Source organism: Drosophila virilis, chromosome 5 (genome assembly GCF_030788295.1).
Source record: "Drosophila virilis strain 15010-1051.87 chromosome 5, Dvir_AGI_RSII-ME, whole genome shotgun sequence".
Classification (NCBI taxonomy): Eukaryota; Metazoa; Arthropoda; class Insecta; order Diptera; family Drosophilidae; genus Drosophila; species Drosophila virilis.
This window is the reverse complement of record NC_091547.1, coordinates 8679740-8701408: the sequence shown is the minus strand read 5'-3', so window position 1 is coordinate 8701408 and position 21669 is coordinate 8679740. Positions and strand designations below refer to the sequence as shown.

The 21669-nt window shown below is 40.7% G+C and overlaps 5 protein-coding genes across 16 annotated transcripts; 3 read left to right on the top strand and 2 right to left on the bottom strand.

The window, feature by feature from the left end:
- Window positions 1–12: 12 nt before the first annotated feature.
- On the top strand, window positions 13–558 carry mRpL34 (mitochondrial ribosomal protein L34). The gene is made up of 2 exons (XM_002050632.4): window positions 13–171; window positions 228–558. The coding sequence occupies exons 1-2, from the start codon at window positions 95–97 to the stop codon at window positions 448–450; spliced, it is 300 nt and encodes a 99-aa protein (XP_002050668.2). The 5' UTR covers window positions 13–94; the 3' UTR covers window positions 451–558.
- On the bottom strand, window positions 464–3683 carry LOC6626719 (polynucleotide 5'-hydroxyl-kinase NOL9). The gene is made up of 4 exons (XM_002050633.3): window positions 2797–3683; window positions 2695–2733; window positions 819–2642; window positions 464–754 (listed from the first exon to the last, which is right to left on the bottom strand). The coding sequence occupies exons 1-4, from the start codon at window positions 3593–3595 to the stop codon at window positions 513–515; spliced, it is 2904 nt and encodes a 967-aa protein (XP_002050669.2). The 5' UTR covers window positions 3596–3683; the 3' UTR covers window positions 464–512.
- A 268-nt stretch (window positions 3684–3951) lies between these two features.
- On the top strand, window positions 3952–7148 carry Rho1 (ras-like GTP-binding protein Rho1). 2 transcript variants are annotated; one of them, XM_015174595.3, is made up of 5 exons: window positions 3952–4108; window positions 5019–5182; window positions 6286–6435; window positions 6499–6579; window positions 6652–7148. In XM_015174595.3, exons 2-5 carry the CDS (start codon window positions 5027–5029, stop codon window positions 6841–6843), a joined length of 579 nt encoding a protein of 192 aa, XP_015030081.1. In that variant the 5' UTR covers window positions 3952–4108; window positions 5019–5026; the 3' UTR covers window positions 6844–7148. The 2 variants fall into 2 exon arrangements, with proteins under 2 accessions (XP_015030081.1, XP_002050670.1); XM_002050634.4 differs by having other exon boundaries at window positions 3971–4165.
- Window positions 7149–9764: 2616 nt separating this feature from the next.
- On the bottom strand, window positions 9765–11908 carry Ric (Ras-related protein interacting with calmodulin). Its single transcript, XM_002050635.4, has 4 exons — window positions 11765–11908; window positions 11330–11684; window positions 11038–11094; window positions 9765–10955 (listed from the first exon to the last, which is right to left on the bottom strand). The coding sequence occupies exons 2-4, from the start codon at window positions 11565–11567 to the stop codon at window positions 10438–10440; spliced, it is 813 nt and encodes a 270-aa protein (XP_002050671.2). The 5' UTR covers window positions 11568–11684; window positions 11765–11908; the 3' UTR covers window positions 9765–10437.
- Window positions 11909–12337: 429 nt separating this feature from the next.
- Asph (Aspartyl beta-hydroxylase) lies at window positions 12338–21454 on the top strand. 11 transcript variants are annotated; one of them, XM_015174597.3, is made up of 18 exons: window positions 12339–12551; window positions 13933–13986; window positions 14209–14397; window positions 14462–14739; window positions 14794–14865; window positions 14921–15046; window positions 15110–15235; window positions 15820–15921; window positions 15975–16143; window positions 16352–16429; window positions 17072–17110; window positions 17220–17327; window positions 17489–17959; window positions 18284–18378; window positions 19474–19726; window positions 19801–19906; window positions 19969–20694; window positions 21054–21453. In XM_015174597.3, the coding sequence occupies exons 1-18, from the start codon at window positions 12500–12502 to the stop codon at window positions 21202–21204; spliced, it is 3195 nt and encodes a 1064-aa protein (XP_015030083.1). In that variant the 5' UTR covers window positions 12339–12499; the 3' UTR covers window positions 21205–21453. The 11 variants fall into 11 exon arrangements, with proteins under 11 accessions (XP_032292332.1, XP_032292335.1, XP_032292334.1 ...); XM_032436441.2 differs by having other exon boundaries at window positions 12338–12551; window positions 14462–14865; window positions 21054–21454; XM_032436444.2 differs by lacking the exon at window positions 17072–17110 and having other exon boundaries at window positions 12338–12551; window positions 14462–14865; window positions 21054–21454.
- Window positions 21455–21669: the final 215 nt, after the last annotated feature.

Below are 21669 nucleotides of genomic sequence, written 5' to 3'. Positions count from 1 at the left end.
CTAACGGGAAAATACACACACAGCGATAGCATTATCGAAATGCAATCGATTGCATGTGTGACATGTGCACACTTTACAGCACTGCTCGCTTTAAATGTGCCTAAAATATTCGAATACGGTCACCCCACAGCCGCATAACTTACTTAACATGTTGCAAGGTTTGCTGCAAAGGTAAATACAATAATTAGTTATTATAAGTGAAACTTAAGTTAAATATGCATTTGCAGAACCTGTGTATCAGCGCTGAATACGGCCCAAACATTGTTTGTGCGCCAGAAGCATGCGTTCGACCGCGCCGTGCTGAAGCCCAAGGTGCGCTGCCATTTCCCAAAGCCCCGCGAAGTGAAGCGCATCAATGTGCACGGCTGGGAGACGCGCATGGCGACCCCGGAGGGACGCAGGGTGCTGATGCGACGCATACTGAAGGGCAGACACGATCTGTCCCATTAAACAATGCAACCAGTTAATACACATTTCTCTATACATTTGTACAAAAGTTGTTAACATAGGCTTTAAAGATTTTTATGCGCTCGGAAATATATGTGGTGTATGCTCTTGGATGACCTGGTGTCGTCTATAATGAACACAAATGGCACATTGTTGGCTACGCCCGCACCTTGATCCTTGAAAAAGCCCTGCGGCAGACACATATCGCCGCCCAGCACCAAACAGTTAACCTGGGCGAGACGCTGCAGCGGCATGGCCGGCAGCAGATAAAGTTTCCCGGCCTCATGGTCGATGGCGCGCACAACACCTGCAAGGGCAAAGAGTATATGAGATACCTATGGGATTCACAGAGATCCCAAAGCGATGCTTACCAATGCCCAGACACTCTGCGGGCTTTTCGCCCGACGACCCGGCTGCTTTGCACAGATAAACCAGATTGGCCTCCATGCCAGCTACGAGCTCCTCGCGCGTATATTCCTCAGAGACGAGATGCACTATTTGCAGCGCATCCAGATCGACCTGCGCCGGCTGACAGTCCGTCAGGTGCTTGGCGTTGCCGCGCAAAGCGGAACTAAGGCGCGCCAACAAATTGGCATAGCGCACATCCTTTGCGCTCATCATCCAGCGACGCTCATGCCGCTCCAGCTGCGGCAGAGCACTGTGCAGCTCGTGCAGCGCATAGTTGGACAGATTTCCACTAGCCTTGTGCTCATCCGCCGTGTAGATAATGGGCACCACCTGCGCTAGGGCTTCCCTGGTGAGCGGCACATCAAAATTGTTGATGACCCTGGCGCTGGCTATTTGCACCAGATTTGTGGGCTGCACACAGTCCACCAGAAGTGCCATCAGCTCCAGGCCGAAGCCCTTGTTATAGCCCATCGTATTGATGAGCCAAGGCATTTCGGCATAGCTCTCGTTGCTGCGGCAATAGGCCAGCAATTGCCGCACCGCGTGCATATACTGCTCTGCGCACATGACGATGTTCACGTGGCCCACCACATAGGCACGATCCGGCTGACGGTTGAGAAAGAAGCCGGGTCCTAGCAGCGGCGCATCAACCACACTACACGAAACCGTCTGCGGCAAAAACAGCTCCGGCTGTCCAATGTCCAGATCAATGAGCAGCATGCGCGGGAAGCGTTCCAAATGTCGATTCAGCAGATATCGCAGCAGCGTGGATTTGCCAACGCCTTTACCGCCGGTCACCATCCAGCGGCTGCGCGGCTGCAGCGCCAGCTTACTCCAAACGGTGGGCACCTGCAAGGCCTGCCGGCCGTCGGCAGCCTGGATCAGACAATTCAGCACATATTCGCTGGCATAGTGCGGCCGATTGGTGGCATTCAGCAGCGGATAAACATTCTCTGCCATGTGCTTGGCAAAGGTGTCGAGCATATTCTGTGCCCCGTTATTGCGCTGCAGCAGCACAATTGCATCCCGTTGACTATCATAGTTGGCCATTATATTGTCCAGCTGGGCGCGCGAAAAGCTCTCGTTCAACTCGTCCCAGTTGACGTTGGCCTTGGGTGGCTTCTTGTTGGGCCTGGGTGCAAGGACTACCCAGTTGAAGCCCTTGGGCGAGTAGATGCTCAACGGATCCTTGGGACGCGCCTTATACCCATTGATGGTAATGCGTCCACACAGCAATGTGACTATAACGGTGCCATACAGCTCGATGTCCTGCTTCAGCACAGCCAGCACATTGTTCGTCTTCAGGCTATTCTCAAATATGCTCAGCTCGGACGGCACTGCATCCCTGTAGAAGCCCATGGTTGCCTCTGTGCCAGCTGCCAGCTGCTGAGCGTCCATGTCTGTCCTTGGCATCGCATCATCATCAACTGCCAGATCTGGACTCATTTCCATGCTTTGCTCCTCATCTGCTGCATCCGACAACGTATTGTTATCTTCTCCAATTGTTGCTTCAGTTTGGTTTTGTATTTCCGGCTCGGGTTCAGGCATCATTCCATCGAATACCGAAATTTTGGTAACATCTGCTTGAAGCTCGGGCATATTATCTAGGCCAAGCCAAGACATCTGCTCTTCGTCTTGCTGCTCCAACTCCAGCGGCATCTGTTCTGTGCCCGAACATTCATATACTTGTGGCTTACTGAAAAACTCCTCTTCACTATCCAACGAGTATTCGGACTCGGAATTATCACTATACTCCGCCTGGTCAAACGATTCAGCGCTCTCGGTTTCTGTTAAAAGAGATTTATTATATCATTTGTGACTTATTCTGAAAACTCTTACCATACGCTTCTTCATCGAAGTCCTCCGAGAGTTCGTCGTCTGTAAGGATATAGAGAGAAATATCAGAAGAAATAAATATATTTTTTTAACTAGTTTAGCTACCTCTTTTATCCTTTATTCTAACGTCTGCAGCTTTTGTTGCATTTTTCTGATTGGATTCACGTTTCTTTTCAGCAGAGATAGTCCTATTGGGTCTCCTTTTTTTATCAATTGCTTTCGATGCGTTCTTTTTGTTGTTTATATTTGTTGCTTCAGTGGGCGTCTGTTTCCGATTGGGCAACCCTTTGTCCTTGGGCTGTATCTCCTTTTTGGCTCGTTTATTAAGGGGAGGGGAAATCTCCGTTGCCTTACGTTTGGCTCCATTTGGATTAACAATAACATTGCATTTTCCAGATTTTGGCGGCATCTGAACTTTCAAACTTTGTTTGTTGTTTTTCTTGTTTTTCTCTTGATTGGTGTCCATTTGTTGATTCTTAATTTTAGCACTTATAATTTTAATATTTTTTCTTGCCTTATTCTTAGCTTTGGTCATTTGCCTATTTGTGTTTGTAGCCAAAAGAACTGTCTCAGGATTTCGTTTAGATTCCTTATTCGTATTAACAGTGACTTTTATATTTTCCGCGTTTTTCTCAGCTTTGTTTGTTTGATTGGATTCCGAAATTGGTTTGGATTTCACATCATTAGCAGCTACTTTTATATTTTCAGGTTGATTTGGCGCCTTTTGATTTGTCGTTGCTTTCGTTTGGACTTTTTGTGGATTGCACAGGGCAACTTTTGGCTTTTGCTGAACTGGTTGCCAGACAGTTGTTGGCGCTGATTGTGATATTGCCTTACGACTTTCCGTTAGTTTAAAGCTAGTCTGAATTTCTTTTAGTACACGTTCATTACATTTGAAGCTCATATTTCTCTTGTTAAGAAAACAAACTCATGTTTATTAATGCCGGGCCATGTGTCTTGAACGACAAGAAGCAGCAGCGGATTAGTGATGGAAAATGTTTTAAAAGTAGCAGTCACTGTTGCTGCATTATCATAAAAGTTGTAATAGCCTTAATCTACACAAATGCAACTCTGGTTCTTTTATCAAAATGATAACAAATATATATATATATATATATAATAGTAATGATTAATTCGTGATTAATGTAATTGTCTATTTTCGTATTGAAAAAATGGCAGGGCAAAATCGTTTTTGTTTATTTTGTATATCCTGCTCAGGTAATCGTTTAATTGGAATTTTCCAACACTGTAATCAAAGTGCAACACTGCGGTGCACGAAGGCGTTGGTTGTTCATCTACCAAGAAAATTCATCGTCATTTTGCATGAGAAAAAAAACGTCGAATTTTTAATTGTAATACATTTTATACGAAACGAATAACGGTAGACGCATAAGAATCAACATATTTGTGCCATTTTGTAAGCATATTAAGTGTCCAATTCGTACTCAGTGTTACAAAAAAAATAATATATATTGTAAGTGAGAAAAGTTGAAAGAGCAGTGAAAAAATTCCACACACACACATACACACACATATATATATATATATATACATATAAAGAGCTCTACGCGACACACATACACACACACAGCCATGCAATCTAACTCACAGACAACATATGTATGTGTATGTATGTACATAAATGCGAGTGGATGATGATGTTTTTGGAATAAACGCACGAAGAGTTGGTGGCGGGCGAGGAAAAAGACCTATGACGCGACCATTGGACTATCTCGAGACACATTTGTATTGAATTCAAGAAAAGTAAATAAATATATATCTAAATGGGAGCAGCGATGATTCTGCCAATACGAATACCAATACACACCACAGCACAAGAGGCTTTCATTTACACAAATAAATGTATGCAAGAAAGTGCTACACAATTGGAGGCGCCCAAACAAGGGCGAAGCATTGCAGTTGATTTGCTAGCATACCTACATAACTGGCCAAAAAGAAACCCCCAAATCCCCACCACTAACAACGGCTGCTTGTCATAAAAAAAAAAGAGCCTCATGCGGCTGTTCGCTGATGCTTCTTCTTTTCTATAGATCGTCAGCAGCAAACGGCAACAACAACAACAAATGGGAGAGCCATCCAAACTGTATGACTCAAGTGTGTGTGTATGTGTGAGAGATTGTGGCACTGCGCGCGAGTTGTATGTGCGTGTGTGTGTGTGTGTGTGTGTCTGTCTGTCTGTGTGTGTATGGCTTTTTCACATTGATATTTTTCAACCAGCTCGCGCAGTTTTCGCAAATATATTTAACACAACGCATCGTCCGTCGTCGTCGTCGTCGGCGTTGTTGCATCTGCTCTGCCACTTTCAGAACCTCCAATGACGACGATTCGCAAGAAATTGGTAATTGTCGGCGATGGTGCCTGCGGTAAAACTTGCCTTCTAATCGTCTTTAGCAAAGACCAATTTCCCGAGGTCTATGTGCCGACCGTGTTTGAGAATTATGTCGCCGATATCGAAGTCGACGGCAAGCAGGTAAGCTCAAGTTTATCACCTTACCCCATACCCCCACTCGTCCCACTCCACCCAGCATGCAAAATCATCTGATCATCATTGTGTACATTTCTTCTTTTTTTTTGTTTTATTTTTTTTTTTTGTAATTCTCAACTAGCATCCCCCCTCCCTCTCTAACCGCTTGCGATTTCCAGTGCACTCTGTGCTCATGTTGTAAAAAAAAGTTGTGAGTCAATATCAATAGTCGGCAGGCATACTTGACTCCCGCTCCGGCTCGCTCTCCTGCTCACCCTCTCCTTGCACACATAACGACACACACACACACACACAGACATCATCTTATACGCACGCACGAATACACACACACACACACACACAGGCACGTACAGCTACTAAAACATGTACTTGTATAGCAAGCTCCCTTCCTTCCGTTTCTTGTGCTCTTGCTCTTTTTATTCGTCTTATACACAAGCCCGTTGCGCACATACAGTTTTGCGCGTTGCCCCTCGCGCTCTCACGTTCGGCTCCCCCCCTTCTCACATACCTGTGCTTACGTTTGGAGCCAGTAGCACGCGCTCTCGCTCTCAATTGTAATAATATAAAATTTAAAAAAAAAAAAAATATACTGCTGTATGCCATTTTGATTTGCATTAAGTCATGTTTCGAGTATTTGTTTTTGGTTATTTAGCTGGATGTTATGTTTCTAATAATTTTATACGTGTTTTATTTTTATTTTTGTTGTATAAACAATTTGCGCAGCACAATATGGCGGCTCTTGTGTTTGGATAGTGCTTACATATGATGTATGTACATACATACAGACATACAGACAGATGTCTGTCGTTCACGTCATTCTACGTTTTGTGTCTGATTAATACGTTTGGCATTTCCGCCAGTTCCTTGCTATCTTTCTCAACTTGACTTCAAGTTGACTCTCGTCTCTGTCTCCGTCTCCGTCTCCGTCTGCGTTTGCGTCTTTGTGATGGAAACGGGCTTTTGTGCTACATAATTGCCAACTTAACGGGCGTTATCACTCCATATATATACACACACACACACACACACATACATACAAATGTTCACTTACATCTTAATAACGTGATTTTGTCTTTTATTGTATCCAGGTGGAGTTGGCCTTATGGGATACAGCTGGTCAAGAGGATTACGACAGACTGCGACCGCTGAGCTATCCAGACACTGATGTAATACTTATGTGTTTCTCAGTCGATTCACCCGATTCGCTAGAAAATATTCCCGAAAAATGGACGCCAGAGGTAAATATTCAATCAATTTTTAGTTAACTCAAAATGTTTTTAAATGACCAACCCATTTTGTAGGTCAAACATTTTTGTCCCAATGTTCCAATCATTTTGGTAGGGAATAAGAAAGATTTGCGAAATGATCCCAACACAATTCGGGTAAGTTTTTTAAACAGACAAAATGCCAATATGAACACTCAGATTGACTGACATTCATTTATTTTCGCACAGGATCTGGCAAAGATGAAGCAGGAGCCGGTTAAGCCGCAGGAGGGACGCGCTATGGCTGAGAAAATTAATGCCTTTGCCTATTTGGAATGTTCGGCCAAGTCCAAGGAGGGTGTGCGAGAGGTATTCGAGACAGCAACCAGGGCTGCACTGCAAGTTAAAAAACGGAAGAAGCCCAAATGCCTTTTGCTCTAAAAGAGCAAATAACAAATTTCTATACATACACAAGCACACACACACACACACACACACATTTTACAAGATTAACAACTACTGTAACCAGATAGCATGCGGAATCCGGCTACTACAACAGGCAGCAGCAACAACAACATCAACAACAACTACCGAAAGCTACAAACTACAACAACAAGCAACACACACAACAACAACAACAACAACATGAAACGGGCAAAATGTCAAATGCGGATTTGATTTTATATACAGTCTAGAGTAGTTATTAACCGAAGTAAACAACAATAATAAATATCGCATTAATATTATTATTATTATTTGTAAATGTGACGGCGTCGAAATCAGTCAACACTCAAACTACCAATACATACTTACTCGTATATATACATATATATATATACACCCTTTATGTATGCATACACTACAATGTCCTATATATATATATATCATTGCATCCGTTGATTTTGAGATTAAAAGCCAACAACAAAATGTCTACAAATACATTACTGATCATGTGTGTGCGTGCGTGCGTACGTGTGTGTGTGTGTGTGTGTTGATTAGTGATGATGCAGTTATTCATTTTTTTTTCAAACTCTTATATTCTGATAAAAACGGACTACAAAAAAAAATACTGAAAGAGCCTAAAATGCAAGCATTCATAAACATACCAATTACAACTTTTTTGACTCATATATATACACACACATATATATATATATATATTCAAACAGAGACCGCCAATAAACTAAAACGAGAAATATATATATATATATATATATGAATAGTACTTTGCAAACAAATACACAAAATGAGAAATATGTTTAAACATAAGCCACAAGTGAGATGCATTAAATTTGTTCATGTGCAAGTGCAAGTTCGAGTTTTTAATATTTGTATTTTGCATTAAAACAAAATAAGCGTATTTTATGATTTTATAAAATACCAATATACACACACATATATATATATATATATGTATGTATATATATATACATAGTACATATATGTGTATGTCTCTTTTTGTATTTTGTACCGTCAAATCGTGTAATTCTCGCACACACTCAAAAAAAAATATGCGCCGTTTTCTACAAATGCTATATATACATATATGCATCTATGTATGTGTATATATACATATATATATATACTATTTTCTACAGTTACTATTACACAATTTAAACAAGAAGAACAAAAAACAAACAAAAACCGCGCTGCAAATGCGTCGAAAGTAATTGTAAATTTGTGCATTCAAAGTTTTGCTTCCTATACAATAAAACAAAAGAAAAACAACAACAAAATAAAAAAAAAACACACATTTACCAGATTACCAAAATTAAATTAAATATGTGTATATGTATACATATACATAAACCAAAAAAAACAAAAGAAAATACCAACAAAAATCATTTCTTTTCAAAATTTAAACAAAAAAGAATATTTTACTAAATAAATAAATAAAAAATAAAAAAAAAATACATAAAAATCAAAATTGCTCGTTGTTTTTTTTGAATATCACGAAAGGAATCTAAAAGTATATTAGCAGAACTATGTGGAAGGGGGAAAGGTACCCAAGAAGTAAATAATTCTGAATAATACAGATACAAAATTTGAAGTCTCAGATATCATAAGCCGACCGACTTCTCAGAGCTGACGCTGACTATATATATATCCTGCGTCCAAATATTCTATATACTATATAAACTCTTAAGATCCGGGATAAGCTTAAGATTTACCAGCAAAAACGGGTTTTATTTAAAAACTTCTTAAACTAAGCGAAGCAATTAAAATATGGGAGACGTTTTAACGGGGTTTCAAAAATCTTTATTGGGGTCTTTTTTTTTTGTGTTGTTGTCGTTTATCATTTATTTCTTGTACATTTAAAATGTATGAATTAAATAGTTTTCTTTGAAACGCTCGAAGCGCTCAAAATCGAATAATGCCAAAAACAAAACAATCTTCAGCTGGATTAACCAGATTGTGCTTCTATTATAATACTCGGGCTACTAACTTCTAGTTTAGTTAGTTATTGTTTCTCATGGGGAATACATAATCATAGTTGATATATATTTAACATTTTCTTTGTTTTTTTTTCGTTTTTTTTTTGTGGAAAGCTTGCTTTCCATTTACCCGCATTCAATTAACTGACAAAAAAAAATTAAACATACAAATAACAAAGTTTCGTTTACCAATTTGCATAGCTCGTTATTTTGGTTTGGTTATGCTTAAAACACAAACTAGTTGAATTCATTTAACAATTTTGAATTGTTCTTTTTTGTTTTGTTTGTTTGTTTAAAAACAAATAGCATAGACTGTGTTGCAGTAACATTGACGTGAGGAACTCATGGTGATGCTTAGCAAATGTCATGAATGTTAAAAAGTAATTAACAAAAAAAAAAAACACAGAACAGCTTAACTTAGTACAATAATAATAAATAAACTTAGACAAGTCAACAAGTTAAACATTTTATAAAACTTAAGCAACAAATGCAAACGCATAAAATATATATAGTACATTTAAACAAAAATCACATTGAACAATGCATTGGCTGTACATCTGCTGCGTTTTCTGTGCATTACAATCAATCAATCAATCAATCGGAATATAAATCAATCGATTCGTCTTATATCGTTTGATGTCTTTAGTATACATACGTTTAAATTCAACATTTATTCGATTAGTTTAATGTGCGTGCTGCGTTGCGCCTGCCAGAATAATTATAATTATAATAATAATACATGCACATAATACATTATTCCTCGCTCTTGTTGGACAGTTTTAAAGCTCTCTATGATGTACACTTGACCATTGTCCATATTTATATACATACATATACATATATGTTTCTATAGCTTGCTCTGTTGGCTTCAACTAGGACTCAGTTTCGTTTCATATTTTGATTACATATCTTTTCTATTATTATTAATTTTCATTTGGTTTCATTTCAGTTAAAGTTGTAATTTTAAATGCATTTCTTTCGGTTTGATTGTTGTCGTTTTTTCTTTTGCATTTGCCTTTGCTTTGCCTTTGCCAATTGGTTTGCGTTAGGAATCAACATTCTTATTATTTACTATATATATACGTATGTGCATTTGCTATAATATGTATCTTTTGGATTCGTGCTTAAACATATTGATATACATAACTATATATTTATATATATATATCTCTTTCATATACTCTCTTTCGTACCACTGTGCGTCGCGCTGCCTGGCGTCTAGCACCTTAACAATACAGATACAACAAATACAATGTGGCATAGTTAACAAATGAAAACAGTTTTAAATAATTTAAGGAATATATGGAAACAAACAACAAAAGTTGAAGCTCTGACAATGTCGCTTAGCTGTTGCCATTGGCCTGAACGATTACAATAGTTTCGCATTTGATAAATTCATTTTTCATTAAATGATTAGACGTCTAGGTGTGTCAACACATAACATATACAGATACATATATATATATATACGATCGGTGTGCAAACCGTATATATATATATATAGCCAAATAAATATATATATATTTATATATATACGTAGTTTAACGCATTAATTAATATTGCACTTAGTTGCGCATGCGAACCGAGGAATTTGCAGGCTTCAGTTTAGGTTGCGTCTACGCCGAAAGACCAATGCGAATATGGAACGTATGCGCCACCAGCGGCTACGATGTCGTGTATGTATCTTCTCGGAGTTGTTGTCCGTGCCCAGCGCCTTTTGCAGCTCCTTGCGGCGTATCTCGCGCACCAGCGTATAGAACGCCTCGTCGATGTAGTGACGCAGGGCCGCCGATGTCTCGAAGAAGGGGCAGCCAAATTGATTGGCCAAATTTTTGCCCTCCTCGGTGGTGACACGTCGCTGAGATTCCAAATCCACCTTGTTGGCTATCAACACCAGCGGTATGTCCTCGGACAGGCGTACGCGTGTGATCAGTTTTCGATATTCGGATGCCTCCTGAAAGCTGTGACGATCGGTCACCGAATAGCATATTATGAAACCTTCACCGCAGCGCATATATTGGTCCCGCATGGCCGTAAACTCAACCTGACCAGCAGTGTCGAGTATGTCCAGCAGAGCGGCCTCATTGTCAATCACCGCCTGTTGCTGGTACGAGTCCTCTGTGCACAGAAAAGATAAGTTCAAAGGTCTAATGGCAACGGCAGTAGGAGAAGGAGGAGGAGGAGGAGGCGGCGCACTCACCAATTGTGGGGTCATGGTAGTCCAAGAAACTGTGACTGACGAACTGCAGAGTAACAGCTGTTGTCAGTGTGTGTGTGTGTGTGTGCGTGTGTGTGTGCGTGTGTGTGTGCGCGCGAGTGTGTACACGCAAAGTTAGCCGAACGCACGAAACGAAGCACATACAATTTGGGGGTTGGTTTGTGGGTGGTTGTAAAACAAAGCGTAAAAGAAATTGAGATAATTTATTGATTTTTCACGGGCACCAAATCAAAATGCGCAGCAGAGATTAACTCGCTAACTGTTGACCACTTACCGGACTTGCCGACACCGCCGTCGCCCAAGATGACAACTTTATAGACGCGAAGGCCGCCGCGCATATTCTGCGGTGCACTTGGTGGCTTAATTAGCAGGCCCATATTAGTGCCATTTTGCTTGCGATCGTTGGGTAAGTGCATCGAGTCTGTGTCGGCGCCGCTTGTGCAGCTCTTCAGTTTCGTGGATCGTTTGAGTGCGGCGCAGCCAATGGACATGTCGCCGGCCATAGCTGGCATCACTGCTTTGCTCCAAAGGCGTGGCTAATTGTCGTCGTCGTCGGCCGCCGTCGCCGCTGCCGCTGGGTCGCTGGTCGTCTGACCGCCCAAAACAGTGCGTAGTTTGCAGCCCCTGGCCTGTTATGTTGTATTGCCAATTAGTCATATGCATAGGCTGCTTTTCACATTATTTTCATTTGTTGCTGTTTTTCACTTACCACAACGTTGCACTAGGCCCGGTTCCTTCTACGGCGTTTGTTCACTTCAACTTCAATCGTATCTATACATAATTGCGTTGGGTTGTTTTCCCTCGTTCCGTTCTATTTGTTGTTGTTGTAACTTTTATGGTAGTCAATTGGTGTGACCATGGCTGCACAAATACCAAAATACCAAAAATACTGAAGCTAGGTGGCTGCTGATGCGAGAAGTGCGCAAGATTATGGCAAAGGACGGCGATGTGTGAACAACTAAAGTAGATATTGCACGATGTTAATGCAAAGATTGCCAATAATGTGCATAGAGGCAAAATCGATAATGTGTTAATCGAAAGGAGTAAACGATTAATCGTAAACAATTTGGATGCTATAAAAACTTATAGCTATAAACTTAACTGATTTTCAAATATTATGCAACCGCAAATAATGACTTAAAGGACGAACAGTTCTATATTAAATCAGAAATTTTGACTTTTTAAACGACAGAAAAAAAAGAAACAAAAGCGATTTCCCGCTATTTGCGTTAAAGCGAATAAAAGCTCGCCCGACAGCAGCTGCACGATTTTCGTTCGGTTCGGTTTAGTTACGTGCGGTGATCGCGTTGGAGCTGTTCGCCGTTCGGTTTCGGCAGCAAGGCAGCAAAGCAGAGAGCAGCAAAGCCAAAAGAAAAACATACCGTGGTACTGAAATCAAATACGGCCAGGAAATTGGCATTTAGCGCGTTGCAACTAGTTGAATATGTCGGGCGATGTACAGCCGCGAAAGCGCAAGGATAAGCGCAAAAAACGTGGTAAGCGATGAAAAAGAAACGAAAAAAAAAAAACAGTTTTCTAAACACATTTGCGGCAGCCCAAAAGCGTAGCTGTCCATTTCTTTTATTAGAAATAATAATATTGTCGAGCGCCTTTAAAAATAACTTTGCCCTATTATATAAAATTATACATTGCTCTCAGCCGTTTGTCGCTATGCGTGTGCCGAGCAGAACATATATATATATATATATATATATATGTATGTATGTATGCATAGGAATATATATGCTTTTATGATCTGTTGAGAAACGCGCTATCATAAAATAAATGCTGGTTAACTGTTCACAAGTGGAGCTGAGGAATCGCATATCTTGATTTTGTTCTGCTTAACATTCCGTTTGTGTTTATTTAAAGTCGGAGCAAAGCAGATTTAAGATAAAAGCGTATTTATCTTGTGCTCAGGACAACAACAACATAAACAAATGCCGGTAGATTTGGTCTCTCTCTCTCTCTCGCTCGCTCGCTCGCTCGCTCGCACGCTCGCACCATGTCTTTAATCTTGAATTGTCCGATTTTGAATTTGGAATCAAGAACAAGATCGTTGCCATGACAATTTTGATGAAATTTATTAATTTTATTATTATTAGACTGCAATGTTATTAATTAAATAAGTGCACAAAGTCAAGAGACTTCCGTGACCAGACGTTACACCCACTACAGTTTGGACATCTTTCACATATACACACACACACGCGCACACACAAAAGTTTACACGCACACACACACACACACACACACAGACATACACACGCTCAAATATACTATGCACTCTGTACAGTTTTCTTTTATTTTTATTTGATTTTTCTTTTGGCCATGTGCCCAAGCGCATGACTTGCGCGTTCTTTGTTTTGCATCAACACCAAACACAACAACAACAACAGCAACAACAACTAAACATATCTCTCATCATTATCTTATAAGAGAGCGTTCTGTTATCATGGTATCTTAATACCCTGTACCCGTTATATGTGTGAGAAGGGCATGATGTGTTGTTGTGTCTTTATGCAATAGGCAGAATCTGAGCATCTCCCATATGTGATATCATAATAAATATATAAAAAATAATTAATAAGTAAATAATAAATAAATAATAAATAAATAAAAAAAATATAAACATAAAAATCAAATATATAAAGATATATTTTTAATCAGCATAAAAACTCGTCCTGATCTAGCAATATTCGTCTGTATAAAGTAACATACGCATAGACTCATGGACTATATGAGTTGCGTAGGGTATCAGCTCGTCGTCTAGTTCTAGTTCGTCGCCTGAACTGGGGAACGTTTTATGTTTTACTTTTGCTTTCTTTCCCAACAACTGTTACTTGTTTTAACCAGTGTAACTAACTTTTCGTCTAGATGAACGCAAATCTGACGGCGATGTCAGCGTATTGCGCCAGCCCAGCTTTCAAGGTAGAGATTCACATCTTGTCTATATATAGTATATATATATATCCCATATCCATGCCCAGAGCCCGACTGCAGTCCAATTTAGCAACTAGTACTGACTAATTCTCGTTGCTACTACTAAACGTTCACGTTCCCAGTTCGTTGTTTAGTTAATTAATTGGGATTCGTGTCACATGTGAATATTGTTATTCATTTTCATTTTTCAATCGCGCCGCGGACTCACAGATGACGAAGATTCGTCTTCCCACGGCGTGCACATCACAAAGATGGGAAACGATGATGTGCACCTGCACGTGCAGCAGCAGCACGGCACGGGCGGACACTGGTGCGCCAAGATAATATTCTTCTCCCTAATGGCCGTGCTCTTGGGCCTTGTCGGTCTCATCATTATGGAGAATCGTGGCCTCGAGGATTGTAAGTCAATATAAATATATATCACAATTGTGCAAGGTTTAATCTCAACTGATGCCCCTTTCAGTGGACACGCCCTTGTCGGAATCCCGCTATTCCAACTATTTTGATGGTTGGGTAGAGGAGCATCGCCAGGAGGAGCACGATGCCCATCACTCGCCCGAAGCAGCTCTCGATGAACACGACGATGAGCACGACGAGGAGCCTGATGAGGCATATGATCAGCATTCGGGCGAAGAGGAGGAGGATCATGAAGCTGACGAAGAGGAGGAAGAGGCCGAAGAGGATGAGAATACTGGCGCTGAAAATCTAACAGCTGAAGATGATGAAGATGATGATGATGAGGCTAGAATTGAATCATCCGCTTCTGAATTTAAGCTAATTAATTGCCTTTTTCAGGATGACGATCGGGAGGAAGAGCCTGAAGCATCCGTTGAGCCAACACAGTCGGTGGCAGATGATGCCGATGAGGTAAATAAATCAATTTTCCATATAACTTTCATATAAAAACTTAATTCATTTGCAGAACGATGAGGAGGAGGAGGATGCAGACGATGAGGTCGAGGAGTCCATTGAGCCGCCCGTCTCCAGATCTAGAGCTCAAAGCGCACCCGAAACAGTTGAAGAAGACGATGACGACGATATTGAAGAGGTAGAAAGAGCATTTATGCAATATATATACAATAGATAGATTAATATACATACACACTTGCAGGAGGAAGAAGAGGAGGACGCTGACGAAGAAGAGCTGGAAGAGTCTATTGAGCCAACCATTTCACAATCTCAGGCTCAAAGTGCGCCAGAAAAGGCTGACGATGACAATGACGATGATGATGATGAGGTATTTACACGCCTTTCTCTGTTAACTTTACATAGAAGCTAACATACATATGTACATACATACATACATGCATGCATGCATACATACGTACGTACGTACATACATACATACATACATACATACATACATACCTACATACATACATACATACATACATACATACATACATACATACCTACATACCTACATACCTACATACCTACATACCTACATACCTACATACCTACATACCTACATACCTACATACCTACACACCTGCTCCGCCCCCTTGGTGCTCCTCCTGCTCCTCCGGCTCCTCAGCTTCCAGCGTTGAAGCCGCCTGGGCCTAAATTGAAGGTGAAGTCTGCGAGCCTTACTTAAATTTTTGAGAATCGAGGAGGAGGGCAGCTTCAACAAATACGTTTTTTTATTTAAATTTTCCGCGCAACAAGACAATTTCATCTTCTGTTGATATTTTATAAGACAATTTACATACATGCATATACACGCACATACATACATACACACACATATACATACATACATATATACATGCATATATTTTTGCATATAATAATTTCTTAGAAAATTGTGTATTATTTCAGTATGCTGCTGAGGAGGACGAAGAGCCTCAAGAGTCCATAGAACCAGCACAACAAAGTGCGCCAGACGTTGACGACGACGATGATGATGAAGATTTTGAACAGGTTTGAATTAAGAAACTTAAGCTTTAAGCTGAACATCCAATGGATATTTGCAGGATGACAACGATGAGGATGAATTTGAATCCCTCGATCAGGAGGTCGACAACGAGGCTGAGGAGCGTCAACGTCAAGCGGCTGCCGAGGCGAGAGCCAAGCACGCCAAGCAGGATCCGGGTCCAGAGGACACCGCAGAGACAATCACAACCGCATCCTGGCTGGGATCACGTAAGTATTCCTTGGAACTTTCAGAGATTAGGCTACAAAATCAATGGGTTAGATGTGTGGGGCTCCACTTTATACGTTTTGAATTAGGTTTAAAATTAGTTAACATTTGAAAAAAAGTTGTACAAGAAAGTGCAAAATGAAATGAAATATGAATTAAATGTTTCGTTAAATTGTTGAATTGTTTATTTAACCGTAAATCATTTTCCAGTTGCCGTTAAATTTGGCGTTGGCATTGCACTTGCCCTTGTTTCACGCCTTGTATTGATACGGAAAAATCCAAATACAAGTGAGTTATCGATCGCTGCTAAATGCCAAATAAATTTACCAAGTAATGCTCTTTGTTAACGAAACTCTTTCACATCGCTGCTTACTAAGAACCCAAGAACTGTTCTGGTCTAAATCCAAACTAAATGTCATCTGGCATTTCCAGTTCTTAAATATATCTATTTTTTTTTGATGGTCGCTTTACGTTCTTAACCGCCCAGCATTCGATGATAATCAGAAAAAATAAAAAATACTCTATGTTGAATGGAAACGTAATGTCAAATCAACCCTGAAAGGCCTACATTCTCATGTTCTTGTCAAAGTTTAACGTCCAAGTAAATTTGCCTGTTGAGTTTTTCACCATGTTCAGTGCTGCCAATTTGTTAGAGCGTTGCCACATTTTTAACATTTGGCAAACCTGATTGTAAATTTTTTTACCATTAACTTTGACGGAAACATGTGAAATGCACCTTAAAATGTCGTCAAATTTTTCAACTAACTTTTAAAATTAACTTAACAAAAACTGATTCGAATATACGAACAAAAATTTTTGCACTTTCTTCATTTGATGTTTATTTTTATTTCTTTTATTGTTTTTATTTTTTGTAAAAAAAAAAATAATTAGACTTAAGCTTAATGCAATTTTTTGTTGTTTTAATTGTAGTCACAGCTTTGTTAAAACTGTTAAAACTTATGCGCCAATGTATGTATGTAAAGTTAATTTTGTTTGGCTGCCTTGTTGTTGACTCCCAATCATATATATTTATATATATTTATATATATATATATACCATACTAATCTCTGCTAGCAGCTGAGGATCAGCCCTCGCCGGAGATGAATTTGAGACGTCGACTGACAATTGCCACCGCCGAGGATAACCTGCCCGATGATGGGGAGGAGCTGCCGCCGCTTGATGATGGTTGACAATACTATTCAGATACTATAAAGAACTTCGGTCTGTCCGAATTTGGTTCCAAATAATTTCAAGTCGTGCCACTTGAAGCTATTTCGAACAATAAATGAAGTTTCTTTTTTGAGGGTTTTATTAATACTTGCCTATTTCCATCAACAAAAATAAAGACGAATATTCCGAAGAGGAGATCGAAATCGAGGAGGAAATCGAAGTGGAGATAAGCGATTTGGAGGAAAGCGATGATAATGTGGCCATCACGGCCAGCTATGTGCCGGAAACCTTCGAGCAGCTAAGTGCCATGTTTAGGCCCAAAACTGAGCTGAAGACAAGCGAAGCAACCGAAACGTTGGCAGCTAAAGAACCAGAACCGGAACCAACGACAGATAAACTGGAACAGGAAGCTGAACTGGAACCAGAGGCAACGACAGCCACGGACATTTATGTAGAGTACGAAGATGGCGATATCGAAGATTATGAACACGATGAAAGCGACGACGAATTGATCAGCGACGAGGAGGAAGACGAGATTTCAGATGTGGACGATGCGGAACTGATGAGCAGATTGGAAGCCAAATACGGCCGACTGCCGGCCAAGGAGTACGAAAGCGATCCAGACTCCGATGATCCGACCTGGACACGTAATTACTAAATGTACAATTTACACCAAACAAATCAAATCAAATCAAATCAAATCGAAATCAAAATCAGTCTACAAGCAATCTACAAGTCCATCTGCATATCTGACATATATAAACACGTATTATAATTTATTCTAAAGTTCATGGCATAAGCTATACGTAAAATAATCATAGTAAGTCCATAGTCTATAATCGAATTGCTAATCCTACGTATATAAGGTGGAGCCGCACACACATTAACCCCTCAGTGGTGTCTTTAATGCTTACCATAGGATCATAAAAATAAAATAAAATAATACAAAATTAATTTCGATTTCTTCTCAGAAATAAAACCCAAGCAGCCAACTGGCGCCCAGTCCGCGGAGGATGATCTGTTCGAGCAGCAGCTGCGTCAGGCCAATGCCGAAATGATCAATGAGGTAAGTTTTTCATATATATAAATAATTCTGCGGAACTCTACTTTAAGATCTCTGAAATTCTCTTGAACTTAGCTCAACAATCACTAAACCAAACACAATACATTAAAACAAAACATCTAGCATAGCTTTAATTAATGTTCGCTTTTGTTAAGTTCTTGTGCTTAGCTTTTAAGACATTTGCAACAGAAGAATTTAGGGAATGAGGCAAGTAAAAACATATTTGCTTTAGGACTAGTGATAAAAACTGCTGCAAGATCTAGACACACCCACCTACTCTTGCAGTCAGTCCCAAGGCAACTGTGTTTTTTTTTTTAAAAGAACTCACTTAAAAACTTTAATTTTAATACTTTTTAATTGTCCTAAATTGCATATTTTAAGTTTAATTCACATTTTTTTAATTGAGCGCAGAACTATTTGAAGTTCTTCTTAGTTCAAGCTTAGCTCAATACGTACTTTGGCATCAGTTCAAAAATTGAGTATTTTGAAACAGGGCTGCAAAATAATTTTCGACTTTGACTTAACTTTAAACAAACAAAGCATAAATAACTTTGTTCCCAAGCATTGCATTTATCTAAACATGTTTGTTAGATGCCAAGTTTGGGTAGAGTTGAAATTTAGCCCGCATTTTGTGTGTGACAATATTAAAGACTTGCAAATATTTTCAGTACAACGGGCAGTTATAGATTGAAAATTGAACCAGTTCATTCAAACCGAAACGTGAACCGAAACAAACGACAAGTTTTTTGCAGCCCTGATTTAAAAATTAATTATTTATTGAAATCTTAAATGAAGAACTGTTTTGAGTATTCACATTTGAAACTGTAAACAATTTCATGTTTCAGTCGGGTTAAAAATTTAAACCTAATTTAATATAGTTAAGTTTTTCTTTATAACATTATCAGGTTTGGCCCCAACTTAACCCTTTATCAATAATAATATCTGTGTGTTAACAATTATGTGTAAGCCTGTTTACAGGGTATTTGCTAGTCGTCTTATTAATGCTTTACTCTCTTGCTAATCTACGCTCTATTTTGCATGTTATTTTTAACCACCAAAAAAAAAAACCCTTGTCCAATCTAAAAACCTAACACCCAGAACTATGCGAAAGCTCTGCGCGATTTTAACACGCTCACACACACACACGCACACAAGCCGGCGGCTCATCTGCATCGGGCGCGGGCGCTGGAGCGCCTCGCCAAGCTGCGCCAGAGCAATCAGCTGCTCCTCGATGCCATCGAATCCTACAAGCGTTATCTGGCCTTCGAGGAGCTAATCGCCAGCGACGGCGTCGGCGACAGCGACTATCGTGCCGCTGGCGTGCGTTGCATTCAGCATCTGCGATTTCTGGGTGAGTCCAAGGGGGAGAGAGAGAGAGTGTGGGAGAGAGTGGAAGAGAACTGAGCCCCATGGAACTTCTGGCAGGTCGCACACAGCAGGCGGTTGGCATACACGAGCAGCTGCTGGCGCGTTATCCGGATGAGGCGCAGCTGCGCAATGAGCTCTCGCTCAGCCATCTGATGTCCAATAAGTGGGTGTGTTGTGGTCCTTTTTATTCTCATTAAATCCAGCCTAACTCTTGCTTTCTTGCAGCTTGGTCAAGCTGCAGCAGGTGGCAGCTGAGACACTCGAACGCTGGCCGCATGATCCCCAGGCGCAGCTGCACTTTGGCCTGGCGCTCAAGCAGCTCGGGGGCGACTATGCCGGCGCCTTGCCCTATTTGCAGCGGGCCATTGACTCTGGTGCGGCGGGCACACAGGAGCCATATTTCTATTTGGCGCTGGGCGAGACACTGCAGCGTCTGGGCAGGCAGACGCAGGCGCTCCAGCTGTATCGGCGCGGCGCGGACAGGGGCTTCTTTGCCAGCGTCTATCAACGCTCGCTGTACAATGTGCCTGGGCTGCGTGCGCAGCCCTTCTGGCAGCCCGCAGAGACTGGCCAGGCCGCCCAGCTGGAGCAACTGCAGCGCAACTGGCGTGCCATACGCGCCGAGGCGCTGGCGCTGCTTGGCGGCCAGGGCAACTTTCAGCTGGAGGCGGAACAGTTGCGCGACACGGGCAACTGGCAGCAGTTCGAGCTCTATGCCCGGGGCAAGCGCCTGGAGAGCAACTGTCAGCGGGCGCCCGTCACCTGCGCGCTGCTCGACAGATTTCCGGCCGCCAGCAGCTGTCGCCGTGGCCAGATCAAGTTCAGCGCCATGCAGGCACAGACTCACGTCTGGCCACACTGCGGACCCACAAACTGCAGACTGCGCGCCCATCTCACGCTGGTCGCGCCGGAGCCACAGTTGACTAGTTTGCGTGTGGCCGAGCATCAGCGGTAAGATTGCCCACAATTAAAAGTAATACTTAAAAGGGTATCTTAAACTTAAAGGGGAATATAAAAGAGGCGGAATATATATCTATGCATTGATTCGATCACTTTTAAGCAAAATATAGGGTATTTTTTACACTGAAACACTAAAAGTCTGTGAAACTTACTTCAATTCATGAGAATCGCATAGAAGGGTGCTATATTTACTTTTTAAAAAATTTAAATATTGATTGATATAAAGCTGATAACATGTAATTCTATTAAAGTCTATTAGTATTTGAATGTGTGAGAATCACATAGAAAGGCTATTTTCACAAACATTCGAAATATATTTATTATTTATCCAATTTCTCTGTCCCGCACAGCACCTGGCAAGAGGGCGACTTGTTCATCTTTGACGATAGCTTCGAGCACGAGGTCTGGCACAATGGAACCCAGCTACGTTTGGTGCTAATTGTCGACCTTTGGCATCCCGACTTGAGTGCAGCGCAGCGACGCAGCCTGACGGCCATTTAACTCCCAGTAGTAGACATAATATACATATGCTTTTGTTAGTTCATTCACATAGATCTATTTGTAACTCGTAGCTGATAAGTTTATTTTGTATGAATGCGTGTTTAGCTGTAATCGCAAACTTTTTATTAAGTCTATAATTAGTGGCTGCTTGGTTGGCGGCGTCTCTACTGTAAACCAAACAATTTTCACAAATACAGTAAAGTTTCCGATCGAAAATAAATATTACTTTGTTGATACGAACAAAGAAGACAATAACTGGCTTTTTAATATTTTAGGACATTTTTTATACATCAAAAAAAAAAGTTACAGAAAATGTCTATGAGGATCTCAAGCTCCTCAAGTAGATGGAATATATATTCTTTGAAATTATTTCGCCTAAATTTTTACACAATTTCTTCACTTTGAACCAAATATATATATCCATATGCCCTCATCCCAAGGATATAATCTTAACAGGCAGCAGGT

Coding starts and splice junctions, on each gene's coding strand:
- Rho1 (XM_015174595.3), top strand. CDS start 5,027: ATGACGACGATTCGCAAGAAATTGGTAATTGTCGGCGATGGTGCCTGC. Junction 5,183..6,285: donor TCGAAGTCGACGGCAAGCAG/GTAAGCTCAAGT, acceptor TATTGTATCCAG/GTGGAGTTGGCCTTATGGGA. Junction 6,580..6,651: donor ATGATCCCAACACAATTCGG/GTAAGTTTTTTA, acceptor ATTTTCGCACAG/GATCTGGCAAAGATGAAGCA.
- Ric (XM_002050635.4), bottom strand. CDS start 11,567: ATGCCAGCTATGGCCGGCGACATGTCCATTGGCTGCGCCGCACTCAAA. Junction 11,095..11,329: donor CGGCGGTGTCGGCAAGTCCG/GTAAGTGGTCAA, acceptor CACTGACAACAG/CTGTTACTCTGCAGTTCGTC. Junction 10,956..11,037: donor CTACCATGACCCCACAATTG/GTGAGTGCGCCG, acceptor TTCTGTGCACAG/AGGACTCGTACCAGCAACAG.
- Asph (XM_032436441.2), top strand. CDS start 12,500: ATGTCGGGCGATGTACAGCCGCGAAAGCGCAAGGATAAGCGCAAAAAA. Junction 15,922..15,974: donor ATGATGAAGATTTTGAACAG/GTTTGAATTAAG, acceptor GGATATTTGCAG/GATGACAACGATGAGGATGA. Junction 16,430..17,071: donor ACGGAAAAATCCAAATACAA/GTGAGTTATCGA, acceptor TTTTAATTGTAG/TCACAGCTTTGTTAAAACTG.
- mRpL34 (XM_002050632.4), top strand. CDS start 95: ATGTGCCTAAAATATTCGAATACGGTCACCCCACAGCCGCATAACTTA. Junction 172..227: donor TTGCAAGGTTTGCTGCAAAG/GTAAATACAATA, acceptor ATGCATTTGCAG/AACCTGTGTATCAGCGCTGA.
- LOC6626719 (XM_002050633.3), bottom strand. CDS start 3,595: ATGAGCTTCAAATGTAATGAACGTGTACTAAAAGAAATTCAGACTAGC. Junction 2,643..2,694: donor CTTCGATGAAGAAGCGTATG/GTAAGAGTTTTC, acceptor CTCTTTTAACAG/AAACCGAGAGCGCTGAATCG. Junction 755..818: donor CGCAGAGTGTCTGGGCATTG/GTAAGCATCGCT, acceptor TTGCCCTTGCAG/GTGTTGTGCGCGCCATCGAC.